The sequence below is a fragment of the Bubalus bubalis genome, chromosome 17 (assembly GCF_019923935.1).
Source record: "Bubalus bubalis isolate 160015118507 breed Murrah chromosome 17, NDDB_SH_1, whole genome shotgun sequence".
Lineage (NCBI taxonomy): Eukaryota > Metazoa > Chordata > Mammalia > Artiodactyla > Bovidae > Bubalus > Bubalus bubalis.
Genome location: NC_059173.1, coordinates 55,080,138 through 55,100,913, shown reverse-complemented (window position 1 = coordinate 55,100,913; position 20,776 = coordinate 55,080,138). Strand labels below are relative to the sequence as shown.

Here is a 20,776-nt window from a genome sequence, read left to right as displayed (position 1 = left end):
GGAGGTTGAACCTCACTGCTCCCAGAGAGCAGGCGCTCTGCGGAAAGGAAGGGTCTTCGGATGGTTAGCGAGGAGTTCCTCCCAGGCCATCCGAGGAGCCGGATGCACGCAACAACCGGCCGGTGGGGGCCGCGCGGCTCGTGGTTGGGAAGGTCCCTCTGCGGCGGTTGAGTCCCTTGGTGCAGGTGCGCGCACCACGCGCCCGCGGCCGCACGCGCACGCGCGGTTAGCAGTCGCTGCTGCGCGGCCGGCGGCTGGATTGAGCTGGGGGAGACGCGGGGACCAAGTGGCAGCAGCTCGGACATCTGAGCTGCCACTCCCGAAAACGGGCCCGCAAGACAGGTGCGTGGGCAGTAGTAGGTCACTTTTCCGCGTCGTTCTGTGCTCCAGCTGGGGGTGAGGAAGCCGAGTCCTAGTTCTTCCTCGCAGGGCGGGGGTTCCTGCTGCGCCCCTTTCTTGGGCGTCCGCTGGGCGGACCGGTAGGGACCCGTGAGGAGGTGGGTGCTGAGTTTGGGGATGGGGACGCGGCCAGCGAGGTTCTCGGGAGGGCTCTCCGGGCCTCGGGGGTAGGGAGGCCGGCCCGGGCGGGCGGCGGGCGGCGGTGGGGTGATGCCCCCCTCGGGGTCGGTTGGGACCCCCGGAACTTCTATGTCCATGTCCACCTGCGGCGCTGGGGCTGGCGCGGGGAAGGCCAGGTGGCCCGTCAGCCCGGCCTGTTCCCGAGGGTTCAGAGGCCCCGGGGAGCCGAGTCCGTTACTCCAGCGGTTGCCATTTCAGCCCCGTTCCACGCTCGAGCCCCGGTGCGCGCTCCCGAGCGATGGAGAGGGGGGCCGGTCTCATTTCAGCGCAGCTCACTCCGCCCGCTACTTCGCACGGAAAGGCGAGTCAACCCCAACTAGGCTCAGTTCACGACCTCCCCGCCTCTATAGAGGCGAAGGGACCTGACCTCTCGGCGCTGGTGGCCCGCGACTCCCGGCCGCTCCCTCGACGCGCCGCCTGGAGCCCGGTGCGCGCCGCTGGGGAGGGAGGGAGAGCGTTGTGGTGAATCCCACGAAGCCCTAATGACTCGAGACTCATTATCGCCGACGGGCTGTTTACGATCAGATACTTTAGCTGATTTTATTTATAGCACCTGCCGGAGCAACAGGGCTCCGAGGCGTTTGCTGTCCAGAAGGGAGAAAGCAGATCATTCGAGAGTGGCCATGGGAAGAACTCTCGAATTAGGAAAGTTAGTTTGTATGGAATCTTTTTGATGCTTTAAAAACATCAAAACCTTGATCTAGCCCTGCGATTTTGTTTGCTTTAAAATTTTTACGTCACTCTAGGTCTTTTAATTACTGAAGGTAACCTTCCTTTTGGCAATTGTTTGACTTCTTTTCAGTTTACAGTTTTGTCTTCACATGCAATTGGTTTGATCTTCCAGTCACATTTGGAACTTAAATGTAAATCCATCGAAGATAGCCCTCATCTAGTTGATAAAGTTGATTATTATGTATGGATGGTGTATGTTAATGGATCTGTAGACACTAAACAGTGCTGTGCTTAGTCACTTCAGTCGTGTTGGATGGACTCTTTGTGACTCGATGGACTATAGCCCGTCAGGCTCCTCTGTCCATGGGATTCTCTAGGCGAGAATACTGGAGTGAGTTGTCAAGTGCTATAAATTAACCTTATTGCTTGTTCCTGATAAGTTTTAGTGCTCAAACTGGAAAGCTAGAATTGCCAACTTTAATAGACCTTAAGATCATCCCGGAGAAGGCAGTGGCACCCCACTCTAGTACTCTTGCCTGGAAAATCCCATGGATGGAGGAGCCTGGTAGGCTGCAGTCCATGGGGTCGCGAAGAGTCGGACACGACTGAGCGACTTCACTTTCACGTTTCACTTTCATGCATTGGAGAAGGAAATGGCAACCCACTCCAGTGTTCTTGCCTGTAGAATCCCAGGGACGGCGGAGCCTGGTGGGCTGCCGTCTCTGGGGTCGCACAGAGTCGGACACGACTGAAGCGACTTAGCAGCAGCAGCAAGATCATCCAGCTTAATCCTTTCACTTGATAGATGGGGGGGAAAAAAAGGTTTAGAACAGTTTTAACCCTTTCCTTTTTAGTAATAGAATATAAAACTTGATATGATGGTGCCAAACTCAGTGTACTTTCTATCATATCACTTTGTAGTTGACCTACTGAAGTTACATGACAACTAAAACTTTAGTGATTTTTCCAGCAGTACTTTTGAGGCTTAGTCGTGCTGGTGAGTCCTCAGTCAGCCATTAAAACTGAATACCAGCAACATCTTATTACAATAGCAGATAGAAAGCACGAATGTGTTAATAGGTGAGCGTCAAGAGTAAGAAATGAGTCTTAAAAGGGCAGAATTTATGCTGAGAACTGTAGACAACTGTTGAACGTTTTTATGAATAGGTAGTACAATTAGACTTGTTCTTTAGAAAATTCATGCTGGAGAGAAGGTGGCAGATAGATTGGGAAGACTGGAAGTGAAGAAGCAAAGTGGGACTTTACTGATGCTTTTCAAAAGTCATGGATTCCTAAATTAAGGCTATGGCATGGATATAGAAAGATACATTCAAAAACACCCAAACAGGTTTAGCTACCAATGATATAGAATATCAGGAAGAATAATCTTAAGATAGTGACAGAGTAACATGGCTGATTTGGTTGACCAAAGGTGCAGTTAATGGAAGAAGGGAACTGAGATTAGAGAGCCGGTTTGGGTGGAAAGATGAGCCTCAAATTAATGGAGGCTTTGATACATCCTTGAAGAAACTAAAGAGTTGTGGCTTCTGTGCTGTGGATAACATTTGGGAGTCTTCAGTTAGTCTTTAGAGGTAGAGGCCAAAAGTATATGAAATGTAAGGAGAAACCTGGGCACAGAACCTGAAGGAACAGCATCATTTACAGGAGATTAGAGAAAGAGCCCATAAAGGTGGCAGAGAAGATGAAGAGAATCAAGACTCAGGAATAGCATCATGGAAATCAAGGAAGGAGAGAGCTTTGAAGAAGCAGTCAGCAAGGTCAAGAGAGAGCAGTAGGCAATAGGACTGAAAAAGCTATTGCATTTACCAAGTAAGATTTGTTTGATGGGAACTGTTTCAAAGAAGCTAGAATCAAGTACAGGAATACTGGAAGTAGTAGTTTTTCATTGTTGCCATCATAAGTTACCATAAACTTATCAGCTTAATGCCACACATTTATTTTCTCACAGTTCTGTAGGTCAGAAGTCTGACACAGGTCTCAGTGCACTGACATCAGGTGTTGACAAGGCATCATTCCTTATTAGAAGCTCTGGGGAGATTCTTCCTTGCTCATTCAGATTGATGACAGAATTCAATTTCTTTTGGTTGTAGGACCGAGGTTCTTGTTTCCTTGTTGATTGTCAGCTGAAGGTTGTGATTTTCAGCTTCTAGAGCCCACTCACAGTCCTTGGCTCATGACCCCCCTTCCACTGTCTTCAAGATCTCTATGGTGGGTGGAGTCCCTCTCACTCTTCAGATCTCTTCTGCCCTCTCTCACTGACTTTTAAGGGCCTGTGTGATTATATTGGGCCCACCTGCATATCCAGAATAATCTATTTTAGGGTCAGCTAGGTAACAACCTCAGAGAAGGCAATGGCACCTCACTCCAGTACTCTTGCCTGGAAAATCCCATGGACGGAGGAGCCTGGAAGGCTGCAGTCCATGGGGTCTCTAAGAGTCAGACACGACTGAGCGACTTCACTTTGACTTTTCACTTTCATGCATTGGAGACGGAAATGGCAACCCACTCCAGTGTTCTTGCCTGGAGAATCCTGGGGACGGGGGAGCCTGGTGGGCTGCCGTCTATGGGGTCGCACAGAGTCGGACACGACTGAAGCGACTTAGCAGCAGCAGGTAACAACCTTAGTTCCATCTGAGAGGCCTCCTTTACCGTGTGAGGTAACACTCACAGGAACCAAGGAATCAGATGTGGACATCTTTGGGGTGGGGGTCATTGTTGTGGCTACCACAGGAAGTTAAAAATGCCAACAGTTAAGACATTCTTTCTAGATGCTTTCATTAAGGTGATACCCAGAAACATTTACATTATCTGTCATGTGATAATTATAGTTCCAATAGTAAGCCTTACTGTTTATCCTTGAGCTTCATAACTGTCTTCTTAAATATCCTGAAATTTGTGTGAACACTGTAAAATTTTAAAATGTCAGAGAAATATAAAGTAATACTATGAAACAAAGGTCTGTCTAGTCAAGGCTATGGTTTTTCCAGTGGTCATGTATGGATGTGAGAGTTGGACTGTGAAGAAAGCTGAGTGCCGAAGAATTGATGCTTTTGAACTGTGGTGTTGAAGACTCTTGAGAGTCCCTTGGACTGCAAGGAGATGCAACCAGTCCATTCTGAAGGAGATCAGCCCTGGGATTTCTTTGGAAGGAATGATGCTAAAGCTGAAACTCCAGTACTTTGGCCACCTCATGCGAAGAGTTGACTCATTGGAAAAGACTCTGATGCTGGGAGGGATTGGGGGCAGGAGAAGGGGACGACAGAGGATGAGATGGCTGGATGGCATCACTGACTCGATGGACATGAGTCTGAGTGAACTCCGGGAGATGGTGATGGACAGGGAGTCCTGGTGTGCTGCGATTCATGGGGTCGCAAAGAGTCGGACACGACTGAGCAACTGAACTGAACTGACTGATGAAGTTGTTAGTTTTTATATTTTTTTGTAGCCTTAAGCTGCTTTAAAATCTTTGCTGGAAAGATTTTAAAGGCCATTTAACCAACTAACTAGATTTGTGTGTATAAATTATAGTTTGGATAGACATCAAAATATGACTTTTAGAATATGAAGCCCACAGAAACTGGAATGGATGTCTAAAGTATGGAACATATTAAAAAAAATACTTAACCTTGTATATATAGGCCTAGAGCCTCAATTTATAGGCCATTTAATGAGCTAAATAGTTAAACCTTCTAACTTTAGAGCTTTAACGAAATGAATATAGAGTTTGAAGCTATACCTATTATAACTTTGGGTCTTACCTTTGCTATTTAGTAGCTTTCTGTATTCTTGAGTAAGTTGCTTCCTTGAGTCTTGCTTTCCTTATGTAGGATGCGGTACCAGTACCTTCATCAGAGAGTAGCTGTAAGGATTGGAATTCATACGCCTGAACAGTGTGTACTCAAACAGCACTTCCTGTTCTCCTCGTTCCACTCTTCTCTTTTCAGTTCTTCCTTTGCCCATGGCCTGGGGAAATTGGTCCTTTCTAACCTTTGTACCTCAGTTTGAATGTAGCTTTCTCAAGGAAGCTTTCTCTACCATGCAAATTTAGTTCCCCGACTACCAACTCTTACAAAGTCCTTACTAGTCGGTCACTTGTCACAATTTACTACGTGTTATACCTGGGTTATTTGTTTAACATCTGCTTTCCATCCCAAACTATAAGCTCTTTGCAGTCAGGGGCCATATGTTTTGCTAATTACTGTAAGTTCAGTAAGTTATTCTAACATCATGCCTGTCATATAATTGACAACCATAGTATTTGTTAAATGAATTCATGAATGATGAATTTTTTTTTTTTAAATCTACTGAATAACCTCTCTTGAATTTCTGGAAACATTAGCTATTACAAAATTTATAAATCCCAGGTGTGACTTATTCTGAAGCATGCTTCTTTGAGAAAGTTTCTGCATTTCAAATGGAGTCTTGCAACTTCTTTGGAAGAAGGCTGCCTCTGTAAGATGCCACTATCAACCCACTCCAGTGTTCTTGCCTGGAGAATCTCAGGGACAGAGGAGCCTGGCGGGCTGCTGTCTATGGGGTCGCACAGAGTCGGACACAACTGAAGTGACTTAGCAGCAGCATTACCTATCTCTCCACCTTATTTGTGATGCTTCAAAGTGAACTATATGCACCATAGCCAGATAATTCCAAAAATACCCTTTAATTTTGGTGAAAATTTGTCCAGTTTTTTTTTTATGACGTGGTAACACTGTTTTCATCTAATTTTTTTTTACTATCTTTTCTAGTAAGTTATGAACTGAGTTGTTAACATGCAGGATGTCTGTAGCAAGATTCTGAAATACCTCACAATGAGGTGTTTCTTCATAGATGTAGAATAGAGTTAAATAATATGTTTAATTTCCCCATATTAAACTAGAGCATAAAACTGCAAAGTTTCTAAATTATTATCTCCTTTATCTATAGGAATACTTTGTGTTACGTTTTAACAATGTTCTAAAAGACTTCAGAGGGCCAGTGTTGGAAGCATTGACATGACCATTTCTGTCTCATAAAACCATAGTTTAAAACATCTACTATATATAAGGTTTCAACCCATGAATTTTTCTAGAAGTTAAATTCTAAAAAAGGATTTTTCCTCCAAGGATCTTGTAGACTTTTATAGACAGTGAAACTCCTTCATTTTATTTCTGGCCTTCCCCTAATTGCCTAGAAATCTTTTTGCTAAATTTACGGTTGCCGTGCTGCTGCAACAATAAAGGCATTCTAGTTGGTTGCTTAGTAACATCTATTTATCTTCCCCGGTAACATTTTTTCCTGTCATTTTTGCATTCATTCATTCTGTGAACATAAATATGTCTCTGTTTATCATGCACTGGCACTCTTTGGCTAGCACTGTGAATACAGAAATGAGAATTCTGGCTGTCAGTGAGCTTATATTTTTGTATGTTTTTTGTTGTTGCAAATTTCCTCACTTTGGAACTATGTAGAAGTACTATAAATCCTCAATAAATACATGAATGTATCATTATAATGTTTATATAACCATTATTTTGAAAATGATGCTGTTTGGTCCACTTTAACTTTAGTGTGTAGCTATGTTTTAAAAGAGCCCAGTGCAGATTTAGTTTATTCTTTCTATAACTACTAAAACCAAACAATATTTACATATCCTGGATTTCAGCTCTGATCACTTCACTACTCTCACATCTTCAGTAGTTTCTGAATTTTATAGGATCAGATCCAGAATTCTTGAAACACTGTAGTTATTTGCCTAAATCATTAGAAAGTTGTATTTTCAACTATTATTTCTGCTATTATGATTCTTTCCCCACTTTTTGCTGTATTTCCTGAGGTATTTTCATTGTTTCTAAGTCCTTGTGATTTAGAAAAATATACCCAGTTTCAGTTAACAGTATGTGTTAGTTAAGGTAATGCTCAAATAATAAAGTAAAAAAATCCCAGGGACCTAACATGATTTCTGGTTGCCGATGTCCTAGGAAGTAGATGGCTGTGATAGTTAATTGTGTGTATCTACTTGATTGAACCCCAGGATACCCAGATATTTGCTCAAATATTATTTTAGGTGTGTTTGTGAGAGTGTTTTTGGATGATTAACATCTGAATGGTAGGCTGAGTAGAGCAGATTGCCCTTCCCCTAGGTGAGTGGCCTTATCCAATCAGTGGAAGGCCAGAATAGGACAATAAAGCTGATACTCCAGTGAGGAAGAGGGACTTCCTCCTGCCTAGCAGGCTGAGCTGGGACTTCAGTTTTTTCCCCTGCCCTTGGACTTGAAGTGAAACACTGGCTCTGCTTGGGTCTTGAGCCTGCTAGAGTTTGTATCATTGGCTGTCCTGGCTCCCAGGCTTTTATACTCAGGCTTTCCTGGGTCTCATCTAACTCCATTCACCTGAGTCATGCTTAACTCTAGAAAAAACACAGTATAGTTACGTCTCCTGGGGAAAAAAGAAAACATCTGCGGCGATCAGCCAGAAATCTCTCCCAGGTATCTCATACTTGGCCAGTTAACTTATACTTCACTTTGTTGTTGAACCAGCACAGAGGCAATGCAGAGAACATACAGGAGGCCAAAGATATATGCAAATGGATGTGCTTCTCCATTGCTTGCTTTCTTCACAAATATTTTGTGATTTCAACAACCTGTATGAAGTGAGGAATACACAGGAAGCTTAGAACCCTGGGCTTTTATATTTTATACATTTGTAAGGAGGGAAGGGGGCAGCATCAGCACTAGAAGTTCTGTATTTATACCATATAAACAAATTCTTGCTTTACTAATCCTGTATATCTTAGGACAACCGTATAGCTCAGTAAGAAATTAGAAGAGGACTAACACTACAGAGCAGTTGGCATTTAATACATATACACAAAACACTTTACCTAACAATAGCAGAAAGAAAAATTAATGCCAGTCTTTCTCAAACTCTTCCAGAAAATTGAACAGGAGGAAATACTTCCAAACTCACTCTATGAGGGTAGCCTTACCCTTGATGCCAAAGGCAGACCAAGACACTAAGAAGACTACAGACCAATATCCCTGATGAGTATTGATAAAAATACATATTTTTCTTAAGTGCACACAGAATATTCTCTAGGATAGACCATATGTTATGCCACAAAACAAATCTTAACAAATTTTTAAGAGTTTGTTTAACCTGGAAAAGATTCAGGGTTATCTTTTCCAGTTGCATTGTGATGAAACTCCAAATCAGTAGCAGAGGGAAAGCAGGGAAAAAAATCCACAAATATGTGACAATTAAACAATACACTTTTAAACAACCAAAGGGTCAAAAAAGAAATCACAAGGAAATTGGAAAAGATCTTGAGATAAATGAAACAACAAACAAACAAAAGAAAGCAGACCAAAACTTATGGTATAGAGTGAAAGCAGTGCTAAGAGGGAAATTTATGGCTGTGAACAGTTACATTAAAAAAGCAAGATCTTACAGTAACAACCTAACTTTGCACCTTAAGGAACTAGAAAAACCCAAAGCTAGAAAAAGGAACATATAATAATGCAGTGGGTAAAATTAAAATAAGTAGCATGGTATAATGTAAAGTTTTGGATTCTCTCCTTGTCTCACATTTCCACTTACGAGAATTTGATCAGGTTTTTAATCTTTCAGTTTTCAGTTTGTAGATTGGGAGTAATAATGCCTTTCATAGTGATGTCCTGGGCTGCAAAGATTAAATTAGCTAGTTCTTTTATGCAAATGAGTGATTATAGTCATAGAACTTTAGAGAAGAAACAAACTTTCCAGATAAAGGGTTTTTAAAATTTTTTCCTGAAGCTTTGGCAACTGTTTCTGAAGGAAAGTTAGGAAGAACTGTGATATAGAAAACAAATAGTAGACATTATTTATATTTAAAATCAAATCAGATCAGATCAGTCACTCAGTCGTGTCCGACTCTTTGCGACCCCATGAATCACAGCACGCCAGGCCTCCCTGTCCATCACCAACTCCCGGAGTTCACTCAGACTCACATCCGTCGAGTCAGTGATGCCATCCAGCCATCTCATCTTCTGTCGTCCCCTTCTCCTCCTGCCCCCAATCCCTCCCAGCATCGGAGTCTTTTCCAATGAGTCAACTCTTCGCATGAGGTGGCCAAAGTACTGGAATTTCAGCTTTAGCATCATTCCTTCCAAAGAAATCCCAGGGCTGATCTCCTTCAGAATGGACTGGTTGGATCTCCTTGCAGTCCAAGGGACTCTCAGGATCTACTGTATAGCACAGGGAACTCTGCTCAATACTCTGTAATAACCTAAATGGTTTCAGCAAATTAATTATTAAACTAAAGTGTGCATTCATTTTGAAGGAGAAGATATGGGGCTAAAATAATATTAGTGTTCATTATTACTGCTGTTGTTCATTTTATGCATTTCTATTTACTCAAATGTTACTGATAGTGTCAAGAAGAACACCTTTTTACTACACTGTATAAGCCATGGAAAGCTCTTTAATTTTTAGAGCAATGAAGCTTTTAGGGTTATTAACAATTGATAAGCAGTTTGCAACTGTACTCATTTCTGTGCCAGTAAATGAAAATTTAAAAAATCTGTACCTTCCTGTTATTGAGTTCAAATCGATCCCTTTACATTTGCTTTCTATCTCAGTTAACCTTTTTTATGACTAGAGAGGTTACACTCTTCCAGTTAAATTGTGAGTAGTATACATCATTTTTGTATTCTTTTCCATAAAAATGGTGATCTTAATACATCTTTTCATATAGAATGTTCATTTTTTTTTTAAAAGATGCATTTTCAAAGTAGACTTTAAAGTTGTAGTCGGTAGCCTTTAGAAGAAAGTAAAGCTAACTGGCCCATACATTCATGTTAAGTTTTGCTCTTATTAAAAAGGGTTATTTGAGCTAACCAGATGGAAGAACGCTTTTTATAGTCTGATGTTTCTTTTTTTAAAACACAACTTTATTGATGTATTATTTGGATACCTACAAGTTGACCTGTTTAATGAGTACAGTTCAGTGAGTTTTAACATATTTAGAGTTACACAGCCATTACCGTATTCCAATTTTAGAACACTTTCCTTACCCTCAAAAGAAACCTTGTAGCAATTAACCCTTTCTTCCCACTCCTTTCCTTAGGCAGTTACTAATCTATTTTCTGATTCTATGGGTTTGCCTATTTAAATGAGGTCATACAATACATGGTTTTTTATGACTGACTTCTTTCACTGAGCATAATGTTTTTGAGATTCATCTATCTTGTAACACTTCAGTACTCCATTCTGTTACATTGTTAGATAATCTTCCAGTTTGAATATTCCACATTTTGTTTATCCATTCATCTGTTGATGAACTTTTGGGTTGTTTACACTTTTTTGGCATTAACAACCATCATTATTTGGCTATCATTATCATTCAGTTCAGTTCAGTTCAGTCGCTCAGTCGTGTCCGACTCTTTGCGACCCCATGAATCGCAGCACACCAGGCCTCCCTGTCCATCACCAACTCCCGGAGTTCACTCAGACTCATGTCCATCGAGTCAGTGATGCCATCCAGCCATCTCATCCTCTGTCGTCCCCTTCTCCTCCTGCCCCCAATCCCTCCCAGCATCAGAGTCTTTTCCAGTGAGTCAACTCTTCGCATTAAGCATTTCTATTCCAAGGTTTTGTTTGGACATCTCTTTTCATTTCTTTTGGGTTAGAGGAGTAGAATTGCTGAATCATAAGGTATTTCTGTTTTTAACATTTTGAAGAACTGCCCTCCTGTTTTCCAAGCTCATTTTGTATTCCTGCCAGCAATGTATGAGGATTTCAGTTTGTCCTCATCCTCCCAACACTTGTTGTTGTCTCTCTTTGGTTATCGCCATTCTTGTGGGTGTAGAGTGCTGTGTCATAAATTCAGTGTTTCTTAGGCAGACCCATGTAGGTCTATAAATATGTTCTGCAGGAGTTAAGAGTTCTCTCAGAATATACTTTTTAAATAGAAACTCTTTCATGTTGATGGTAGTATAACTATACCCTGGATCATCTGAATGACTGACCATCTCCTAATCAATATTGCCACACTATTTCATTATTCATATTTACTTGTTTAAAAGTCCACTGGTACCAAAAAATAAACCCTGAATTTTTAACATGCTAATGGGAAAGAGGAGGGTGTAATTATGTAAATTACATATTTCTGCCAAGAGGCAGTCAAGTAATATTTGTCTTCCACTCATCTCAATTCAGAGAAGGCAATGGCAACCCACTCCAGTACTCTTGCCTGGCAAATCCCATGGACAGAGAAGCCTAGTGGGCTGCAGTCCATGGGGTCGCTAGGAGTCGGACACAACTGAGCGACTTCACTTTCACTTTTCGCTTTCATGCATTGGAGAAGGCAGTGGCAACCCACTCCAGTGCTCTTGCCTGGAGAATCCCAGGGACCGGGGAGCCTGGTGGGCTGCTGTCTCTGGGGTCGCACAGAGTCGGACATGACTGAAGCGACTTAGCAGCAGCAGCAGCAGCATCTCAATTAATCTTATAAGGAACAGAGGTTTTGGAGCTTTTGAGTGGAGAAGTGGTTATGTATGTAATTGAATCATCATAGTGTTCCAGGGATGATAAATGCAAAAGAACTTCATTCACAGCAGTCAGCCTGATTGCAGTAAGTCCTGTATTTATTTGAATTTTCAGCTGTAATTTGTTTTCAGTAAAAGGCTGTCACTTTCAGTTGTGGTAAAATTGTTTTTCTTTTCTTTTTTGGGTGTTTACATATAAATGTATTTTGGCTTTACAGTTATAAAATTTCCAATTGTATGTTTATATACACTTAAGCGACATTATAATAAAAAAGTAACTTGAGTGAACATTTAGGAATCACAATCCTTTTTTTTTTTTTAAAACATATGAGTTTGGTGGTCACTTCTGTATCTTTAGGTTTGTGCCATTGGCTCTTTGCTTTACAAGGCAAGCCTTCAGCTGTAGATGCCTATGGGATTTTGAAGTTTGTAGTAAGCACTTGTTGAAGGCATAATTTAAGTAAGTTTGGTAATGATTTGTTTTAAAAACCATCCTAGAAAAGGGTATTAAAGGAGGACTTATTTCTTGGTAAATATACTTACACTTATTTTTCACGACTTTGTTTTATTTTTACTGATTACTGTCACTTTCACAGATAATCAATATGCGTTTCCAAGGCTTTTGGCTATGTTTGGGTCTTCTTTTCATCTCAATTAATGCAGAATTTATGGATGATAGTGTTGAGATGGAAGACTTTCATGAAAATTCAGAAGAGACTGATGAACTCTCCTCAGAGGTAAGGTTATTGAGAACCAAGCTATCCATTATTCCTTTACATGATACATAAGGCTGACTAATTTCTTAGGATTCCTTTCAATTGGAATAGCCTTTAGTTTCTAAATAAATAGGAAAAAAAAAAACATTGCCTTTTCCGAGCTATTTGTTGCTGTGTTTTTTAGGGTGCCCATGTGCTACAGAAATTTGTGCATGGAGCCTAGCACAGTATTATTACCAGATAAGTATGGGAAAGATTTTTATGATCAAACTAGGAGTTCATTACTAGCTAAAGAGGACTAACTACTTTAACTCTTTTCAAATAAAGGAAAAGGTAGTAATTTTCAGTTCTTCTAAAATTAGAGAAAATGGTGTTTTTTTCATTTCTCTGAGGAAAGAAATGCTGAATAGGAGGATGAATTAGAAAGGAGAGTGATGATGAAATAGGCATTTAGTAAGGCTCCCACTGTTTTGGTCTCAGCATGAAGATGTGTGTTTTGAGGTGGTGACTGACAGGAGTCTGAAAAAGTTTTTAGAGGTTTTTGTGTACTCTTGACAATCCATAAGAACTTTCACATTGAGGAATATTCATATCTAATATTGGGACAATCAAAATTTTTTCAGAAATATTTTTGGTAAGAAAATATGAATTATGGTCTGCTGGCTGCTATTTAAAGGGCTGAGAAGAATAATACATAGTTTTTTTAATGTATTTATTTATTTTAATTGGAGAATAATTACTTTACAATATTGTGATGGCTATAGCCATACATCAACATGAATTGGCCAAGTTGTTATAAATCTCTTTTTAGAATTTTCTTTTAATTTGCAAATGCATGTGTTGTTTAGCTGTTCAAGGTGAATATTCTTTCTCCTGTTAAGTTTGAAGCTCCACAAGCTTCAAACTTAAAATTTTAAATTTCTTTAAAATCTGGTTCTGTGATCCAAAGAAAGTAAGTAGTAATCAAAGTGCTTATGGCTGACTTAAGATACAGCTACTATGAGGGCTTTGGTAGGTTAATACTTTAAAGAAATTGCCAGATACCTGTGACTCTTAACTGTGTGCTGTGCTTAGTCACTCAGTCATGTCTGACTTTTTGTGTATGTGTGTGACCCCATGGACTGTGTAGTCAGCCAGGCTCCTCTGTCCATGGGAATTCTCCAGGCAAGAATACTAGAGTGGGTTGCCATGCCCTCCTCCAGGGGATCTTCCCAACCTAGGGATAGAACCCAGGTCTCCCACATTGCAGATGGATTCTGTACCATCTGAGCCACCAGGGAAGCCCAAGAATCCTGGGGTGGGTAGCCTATCCCTTCTGCAGGGGAACTTCCCGACTCAGGAATTGAAGCAAGGTCTCTTGCGTTGCAAGGCAGATTCTTTACCAGCTGAGCTACCAGGAAAGCCTGTGACTCTTACCTATATTTGATGATAATTTGAAAAGATGGTAAGAAATGGGAGAGAACAATTTTTGATGCTTCTAATTTTATAGCGTGAAAATTCTAGGAATGGTAAAGTATGAATAAAGTATATTGGCCCATTTTTGCCAATGCATAAAAATATAGAGAACAGTAAAGTTGTAATTCATTAAACTTCATAGGAGATGGGCAATTTGGGTAGCAGAATCTTGACCCTGTAGAAGTATCTGGGATTTTGTTTAAGTACTGATTTTCCTCCCTTGAGTAGAAAGTATGCTATTAGGGAAGGCTAAGGACAGTGAAAGTTGGGTCTTCATTGCTAAGCAGGCTCTTCTCTAGTTGCAGGGTGTGGCTTTCTCATTATAGAGGCTGCTTTTGTTGTGGAGCACGGCTCTAGGGGACGTGGGCTTCAGTAACTGAGGCACATAGGCTCAGCAGTTGTGGCTCCAAGGCTCTAGAAGTGAAAGTGAAGTCACTCGGTCACGTCCAACTCGTAGCAACCCCATGGACTGCAGTCTGCCAGGCTCCTCCGCCCATGGGATTTTTCAGGCAAGAGTACTGGAGTGGGGTGCCATCGCCTTCTCACTAAGACTCTAGAGCACATGCTTAATAGTTGTGGTTCACATGTGGCATGTGGGATCTTCCTAGATCAGGGATCAAACCTGTGTCTTCTGCATTGGCAGGTAGATTCTTTACCACTGAGCTACCAGGGAAGCCCAGGAATTAATTTTAAACTAACCTATGTGCTTATTAAATTTTTCATCTTATACATTTATGATCATGCTATTTCTTTTGCTTCTAATAATTTTTATCCCCAAATACTGTCACCTGTTAGAATCCTTTCAAGGCCTTGTCCACTGCATTATGAGACCTTGGGTAAGTACTTCCTCCCATCCCTCCTGTGTTAGAGGGAGTCAGTGTATTCCGTTTGCATAGAGTGTTTTTTTCCATCATGTATCTCTTATGTTCTGTATGTTATTACCAGTAGGATATAAGGTTTTGAGGAGACCATGTAACCTACTATCTCTATTACCTATATGTGCATTCCATACTAGGTTCTTAATTAATGAGATTGTTTAATTAAAGTATTTGTGAAGGTGAATAACTTTAGATTTTTAAAATCTGTTTTCTAGATTAAATATAAGACACCTCAACCTGTAGGAGAAGTGTATTTTACAGAAACTTTTGATAGTGGAAGGCTGGCTGGGTAAGTATTCATTCAGGAGAATTTTTTCCTTGATTTGATTAGCTTTTTTGAAATTATTGGTTGTTAATCTCTGAAAATTGCCTCTACCACACAACTGTAAAAAAAAAAAAGGTTAATGTTCTAGTTAAGGTAAATTAGCACCTTAACACATTTTCATTATTGATAGAAATGTTTAATTTGAATTGTTATTTATTTGTACAAAGAATATATATAAATTATGAATATAAAGTAAAAACTTAGAACATTTCTTCATTCCTTAGGACAAATATTAATAGTTTAATTTCAGATGACAAATTCAAGCTAATGTTTCACCCTAAATAATGATAAAGAAAATAAAGATTACTCTCTGTTGATTATTATATTCCATGTAGGTAAGAACTGTCTTTATCTGCCTTTTACCAGTGAAGAAACTGAGGCTTAGTGTACCTTACCTATGATCATTGCTGTTGTTTAGTCACTAAGTTCAGAGAAGGCAATGGCACCCCACTCCAATACTCTTGCCTGGAAAATCCCATGGATGGAGGAGCCTGGTAGGCTCCAGTCCATGGGGTCGCTGAGTCGGGCACGACTGAGTGACTTCACTTTCACTTTTCACTTTCATGCATTGGAGAAGGAAATGGCAACCCACTCCAGTGTTCTTGCCTGGAGAATCCCAGGGACAGAGGAGCCTAGTGGGCTGCCCTCCCTGGGGTTGCACAGAGTCGGACACGACTGAGGCGACTTAGCAGCAGCAGTCACTAAGTTCTGTCTGACTGTTTTGTGACCCCAAAGATTGTAGTCTACCAGACTTCACCATCTATGGAATTTCCTAGGCAGGAATACTGGAATGGGTTGCCATTCCCTTCTCCAGGGATCAAACCTGCATCTTCTGCATTGCAGGCAGGTTCTCTACCACTGAGCTACCAGGGAAGCTCACCTATGATCATACAGCAAATAAATTGCAGATTCCAAATTTAATTTAACTCTAGTTTTGCAAGATAGTTGGGCTTCCCTGATAGCTCAGTTGGTAAAGAATCTGCCTGCAATGTAGGAGACCCCTGGATTGATTGTTGGGATGGGAAGAACCACTGGAGAAGGGATAAGCTAATCACTCCAGTATTCTTGGGCTTCCCTTGCAGTTCAGCTGGTAGAGAATCTGCCCGCAGTGTGGGAGACCTGGATTCAATCCCTGGGTTGGGAGGATCCCATGGAGAAGGGAAAGGTTACCCACTCCAGTATTCTGGCCTGGAGAATTCCATGGATTATATGGTCCATAGGGTCCCCCACTCCAGTACTCTTGCCTGGAAAATCCCATGGACAGAGGAGCCTGGTAGGCTGCAGTCCATGGGGTCGCTAAGAGTCAGACACGACTGAGTGACTTCACTTTCACTTTTCACTCTCATGCATTGGAGAAGGAAATGGCAACCCACTCCAGTATTCTTGCCTGGAGAATCCCAGGGACAGGGGAGCCTGGTGGGCTCCCGTCTATGGGATCGCACAGAGTCAGACACGACTGAAGCGACTTAGCAGCAGCAGCAGTTAGGGTCACAAAGAGTCGGACACAACTGAGCAACTTTCACTTTCTTTGCAAGATAGTATATAGACATCCTTATTTAGCCTCTAGGGTGAAAAGGGACTATTGGATAATCTTTTATTGTATTTCTGATACACATTTTATCTATAAATTGTTAGTTTTCTTTTAAATGATATATATTTCTTTTGATTTTATTTATAGGTGGGTATTATCAAAAGCAAAGAAAGATGATATAGATGCGGAGATTTCTATATATGATGGTACAGTATTATTTAAATATTCAACATAACAAGGATGACCAAGAGTGCATGAGCTTTTGAGATTATATTTCTGTTAAATATATATATGGGGCCTCAGGATCCATCCTGCTTCACAATAAATGTTCAGTTTTTTGTCTCCTTTCTAGTATTTCTGGAAGTCCAAGTAATCCATACTTAAGCCACCATCCAGGTTTCTAACTCTAAACAGTTGAATTTTCACTCCCTGCAATTAGTCTTTTGCAGATTTCCCAGGCTACTGCTGTTCTCTACTGTTTCATCTCAAGTGTAGGCCCACTTCAGTTAAGTTGTAACTCATGGCATGATCCTCCTAGAGGGTGCAAGACAGGGGGCGTTTATGAGAGCTACAGGAAATGTGGCTGCTCCTGGAGCCACCGTCTCCAGGCCCATAACGTATCTCTGATAGGTTATCTTCAGGCTTACCCTTAGAAAGAAAAGTCCTATTAGCAAGGGTCATCTTTTCTTCCTTAACAGGACTCTCCTGGAGTATGATGAAAGAATTTCTTGCTCCTGTTAGTCTAAAACCAGTCTCCTCAGTTGTTAAATCGTAAAGCAGGATTGAATTTCCTCTCTCACAGACCACCTAAGATCCATAAGGATGTGACCTCCCATTCAGATCCCAGTAGGAGTTACATGAGAATAACAAGAGAACAGATAACAGCACGTGTAGGAGGCCAGCTGTCTCCTTCCCTCTCCCTCTCCGTAGTGTCTGTTAGTGTGAGATACAGATCACACCTGCGTGTCGTCCGTGCTGTGTTCTCCATCCTAGTACATCTGCTTCTCAACTCCAGAAGGAACTCTGCCATACGCACAGAACAAACAACACTGAGTTTAGTCATCTGAATTCGTTTAGAGAAGAGAATGACTGCCCTCAAAGAAGCAGTATTTGCAGAGATAGAACTGTACCTAAAATAATACCCACAGAAATACATGCCATCAAACAGAATGCTTGACTTAAAACATCTATGTTTAGCTTACTTTACAGTTTTTTAGAACAACATTGGGTAGATGTACGCTGTATGTTTTTATTCTAGAAGTATCCACTGATGGAATTTTCCCAAAATTAGGTTATGGTCTATTTTAGAAGTGAGTTTAAGTCTGGACAGAATGACTCTTAGTGCTTAAATGAGTTTTTGCCTCAGCTTAAAATTAGAACTCAAGCAAGCAAGCGAAAAATGAGCTTACTAACAACACCTAAGTTTGGTCCATAGTCTTATTAAACATAATTATCCACAAAATTTTTTAGCATATTAGATTTGGTATGGTTGGTTGACTTTTCAATTTCTTGAAAAGCACCTTTGAAAAATACAGAATCTCTTATTAAAGATTCAGGTCCTGAAAGTGGCATTTTGTATATAAATGTTAGCAATGTCTTTTATATAGTGGTTAGTTGAGACCAGTATCAATTTCTTTGCAGGAATATTTAGTATTTATAGTCATTAATAACCGGAGGAGGCAATGGCACCCCACTCCAGTGCTCTTGCCTGGAAAATCCCATGGATGGAGGAGCCTGGTAGGCTGCAGTCCATGGGGTCGCTAGGAGTTGGACACGACTGAGTGACTTCACTTTCACTTTTCACTTTCATGCATTGGAGAAGGAAATGGCAACCCACTACAGTGTTCTTGCCTGGAGAATCCCAGGGATGGGGGAGCCTGGTGGACTGCCGTTTATGGGGTCGCACAGAGTCAGACACGACTGAAGCGACTTAGCAGCAGCAACAGTAATTAATCACAGCTTCTGTCAAGTGCCCCTTGAGTAAAACTAATTGTTAGATTTTCAGGAGCAATCTGTGAGAAACATTATATGCTGGAGAACAGGGTTTGCATTTGAGGGAGACTTATTTAAATTGTCAGATCAAGTTATTAATAAAAATATAGCTGTTTAAATAATCACCAGTTCTTTAAGTGACTAATTTTCAGGCTATCTTATAAAATTGTTTGAATTCTTTTCTAGATTTTACTTAAATCAGAGTTCACATTGCCTGGCCTTGAGTAAAGATTGGTTAATGAAAAGTTACTACTGATTTGAAGTTAGGAAAAGCTTCTTGTCCTTGAGGAATAATCACCTTGTCACAGGTTTTCTAAAATTAAAGTAGTACTTTTAGAGAGTACGTTTTCATGGCTGATAAATGTATGCACGTAATTACAAAAGAAAGACAACGTAGTTTTAAAAATTCCTTTACTATCAATATCCTAAAATCCCTAAAGATATAGTTGTTACTTCTTAAAAGAAGGCCTTTGTGATTTGGTCAAGCCAAAGGTTAGTAGTGATAATACAGTTGCTCATCAGTGTGAGAAAAGAAAATGAATTCACCTTTTTAAGAAAAGTTTAGTATATCCAAGTTGGGGGACAAAAAGGAAAACAAACCTGAAAAGTTGAAAAAATGAATTTTTGAAAGCCCAAGAAAGTGTGCACAATGATAGACCCCAAAACATCCCTCTCTGACTAGTGAGACTGTTCAGGTTCTTGTCCTGTTGTTTTTTAGAAAGAAAAAAATGTATATAAAGTGCATTGGTAAATTCAGAAGTGCCCATATTTCATGTTGTCACAATTCCGGAAAATAGCCAGTGTTCACTGAATTTTCTTGGAATAGGCAATACATCTAATTTTCAAAACTGGAATGTTTTATACAAACTAATATAAATTAGTTATTTACTGTTTTAAAAGGAGGAAAGTCTAGCCCACAACTTTGAGGCAACAGATGACCCATCCATCTTTGTATTGTATGCATCCCATGATATAATCGCAGGAGCTTCCTGATCTAAGGTGGGGACACTTCCAGCCCAGACGGGGCCTCGCTCAGCGTTGCTCTGCTGCAGCCTAGTGCTAATCCAGCTTATAGGACTTGCTTGGCCAAAAGTTCTGAGAACTGATTGGCTTAGCTCAGAAAGGGTAACTGCAATTTGTGTTCTTTGGGCATACAATTTTTAAAATAAAATTTAAATCACTACAATAACTTCTGCAAAGTAAGCAAAGTAGTTGATGACACCATGAATTTCAAAATACATAGACTGAGGCAAACTCATTTTGTGTTAAAGAGGTATTTTGTCTCCTGTGTCATTTAAAAATAACTCATTTTAAAAATACAATGAGACCCTATGAGACAAACAATTTCTGTGGTTTCAGTGATTACAGTCTTTCAGAGAAATCCAAACTAAACCAGCTTTGGAGGTCCTTTAATTAAATGCTCTAATATCTGTTGTTTATTAGTGAGTTGGTCAAGAAGTTCATTTGGCTTTTTCCATAAGAGGTTACAGAAACACCTGAATGTTTTTGGCCAACCCAATAGTCCCCACAATTTTAGGAGAAAAAAGAGAGCAGACATACATACAAGTGCAGGTACTAGTTCCTGATTTAAGATGGGATTTTATTTTTCCAAAATCAGCCTTCATGGAAAAATCTTATTGGTTACCATTTCTGATAATTTTTAAGTCAGTGTTTTTGGTTTTAGTTTAACTTGCTTGGTTTTGTATTTTAGGAAGATGGGAAATAGAAGAATTGAAAGAAAATCGAATACCTGGTGATCGAGGACTGGTGTTGAAATCTAGAGCAAAGCATCATGCAATATCTGCTGTGTTAGCAAAACCCTTCATCTTTGCTGATAAACCTCTGGTAGTTCAGTGAGTTTTATTATGTTTTGAATACTTTTTCTAACATTTATTTTAGTTTTGTATAATTTGGCTTCTGAATATGGGTATAAAAATTCAGATTTCCCTTTCCCATTTCATTTATTTAAATACACAATGTGTGTATATGCACAAACACCCTGAGGTTTTGAATGAAACAGAGATTTGTTGCAAAATTATATTAATATAACATTTGCTATAATATGCAATATTCCACCAGAATATAGTGCATATTAAAATCATCAT

General features: G+C 40.3%; 1 protein-coding gene across 2 annotated transcripts in view; it reads left to right on the top strand.

Moving 5' to 3' along the window:
• The first annotated feature begins 203 nt into the window (after positions 1-203).
• CLGN (calmegin) overlaps positions 204-20,776 on the top strand; it is a 48,360-nt gene continuing 27,787 nt past the window's right edge. Inside the window, exons 1-5 of one of the 2 annotated variants that reach the window (XM_006079253.3) lie at positions 204-342; positions 12,371-12,511; positions 15,039-15,112; positions 16,827-16,885; positions 20,383-20,524. In XM_006079253.3, the coding sequence (XP_006079315.2) occupies positions 12,380-12,511; positions 15,039-15,112; positions 16,827-16,885; positions 20,383-20,524 (407 nt within the window). In that variant the 5' untranslated portion in view covers positions 204-342; positions 12,371-12,379. Of the gene's footprint in view, positions 343-1,230; positions 1,344-12,370; positions 12,512-15,038; positions 15,113-16,826; positions 16,886-20,382; positions 20,525-20,776 lie in introns of those variants that run through there. The other variant, XM_044930451.1, reaches the window with a different exon arrangement.